Source organism: Pteropus alecto, unplaced genomic scaffold, assembly GCF_000325575.1.
Source record: "Pteropus alecto unplaced genomic scaffold, ASM32557v1 scaffold7, whole genome shotgun sequence".
NCBI lineage: Eukaryota > Metazoa > Chordata > Mammalia > Chiroptera > Pteropodidae > Pteropus > Pteropus alecto.
The window spans coordinates 2562259-2563472 of record NW_006494614.1 but is presented as its reverse complement, the minus strand read 5'-3'; the positions used below and the strand labels follow the sequence as shown (position 1 = coordinate 2563472).

The window sequence follows — 1214 nt, the reverse complement described above, 5'->3', positions numbered from 1 at the left end:
GCAGCAGCAACAGCAACAGCAGCAGCAACAGCAGCGGCCGCCGCATCTGGTGCACCACGCCGCCAACCACCACCCGGGGCCCGGGGCATGGCGGAGCGCGGCGGCTGCAGCGCATCTCCCGCCCTCCATGGGAGCGTCCAACGGCGGCTTGCTCTACTCACAGCCCAGCTTCACCGTGAACGGTATGCTGGGCGCCGGAGGGCAGCCGGCTGGGCTGCACCACCACGGCCTGCGGGACGCGCACGATGAGCCACACCACGCCGACCACCATCCGCACCCGCATTCGCACCCGCACCAGCAACCACCGCCGCCGCCGCCCCCGCAGGGCCCGCCAGGCCACCCCGGAGCGCACCACGACCCGCACTCGGACGAGGACACGCCGACCTCGGATGACCTGGAGCAGTTCGCCAAGCAGTTCAAGCAGCGACGGATCAAACTGGGATTTACCCAAGCGGACGTGGGGCTGGCGCTGGGCACCCTGTACGGCAACGTGTTCTCGCAGACCACCATCTGCAGGTTTGAGGCCCTGCAGCTGAGCTTCAAGAACATGTGCAAGCTGAAGCCTTTGTTGAACAAGTGGTTGGAGGAGGCAGACTCGTCCTCGGGCAGCCCCACCAGCATAGACAAGATCGCAGCGCAGGGGCGCAAGAGGAAAAAGCGGACCTCCATCGAGGTGAGCGTCAAGGGGGCTCTGGAGAGCCATTTCCTCAAATGCCCCAAGCCCTCGGCCCAGGAGATCACCTCCCTCGCGGACAGCTTACAGCTGGAGAAGGAGGTGGTGAGAGTTTGGTTTTGTAACAGGAGACAGAAAGAGAAAAGGATGACCCCTCCCGGAGGGACTTTGCCGGGCGCGGAGGATGTGTACGGGGGGAGTAGGGACACTCCACCACACCACGGGGTGCAGACGCCCGTCCAGTGAACTCGAGCGGGGGGAGGGGCAGAGCGTGGGGCTCCCCCTCCCCTTCGATCAACGAGCCTTTCCCGGGCCCCTTGTTCCCTCTCTAACTTCTGATTGTTCTTTTATTTTTAATTATTATTTCCCCGTCCCTTAAAAAGAACAAAAATAAGGAAAACAACTAAGGCACTGGACTATCCTTTAAACGGTAGCAGGTGTAAAGATGTGTTTTGACCTTTACAGGCTAGTACCCAGGCAATGGAGTGGAGTATCTCAGAGAGAGAGTGAGGAGAGAGTGTGCGGAGAGACAGAGAGGGGA

General features: G+C 61.4%; 1 protein-coding gene across 1 annotated transcript in view; it reads left to right on the top strand.

The window, feature by feature from the left end:
• POU3F2 (POU class 3 homeobox 2) overlaps positions 1 to 919 on the top strand; it is a 1295-nt gene extending 376 nt beyond the window's left edge. The window contains exon 2 of the mRNA XM_006926802.1: positions 5 to 919. Coding sequence (XP_006926864.1) covers positions 5 to 919 — 915 coding nt within the window. The remainder of the gene's footprint in view (positions 1 to 4) is intronic.
• Positions 920 to 1214: the final 295 nt, after the last annotated feature.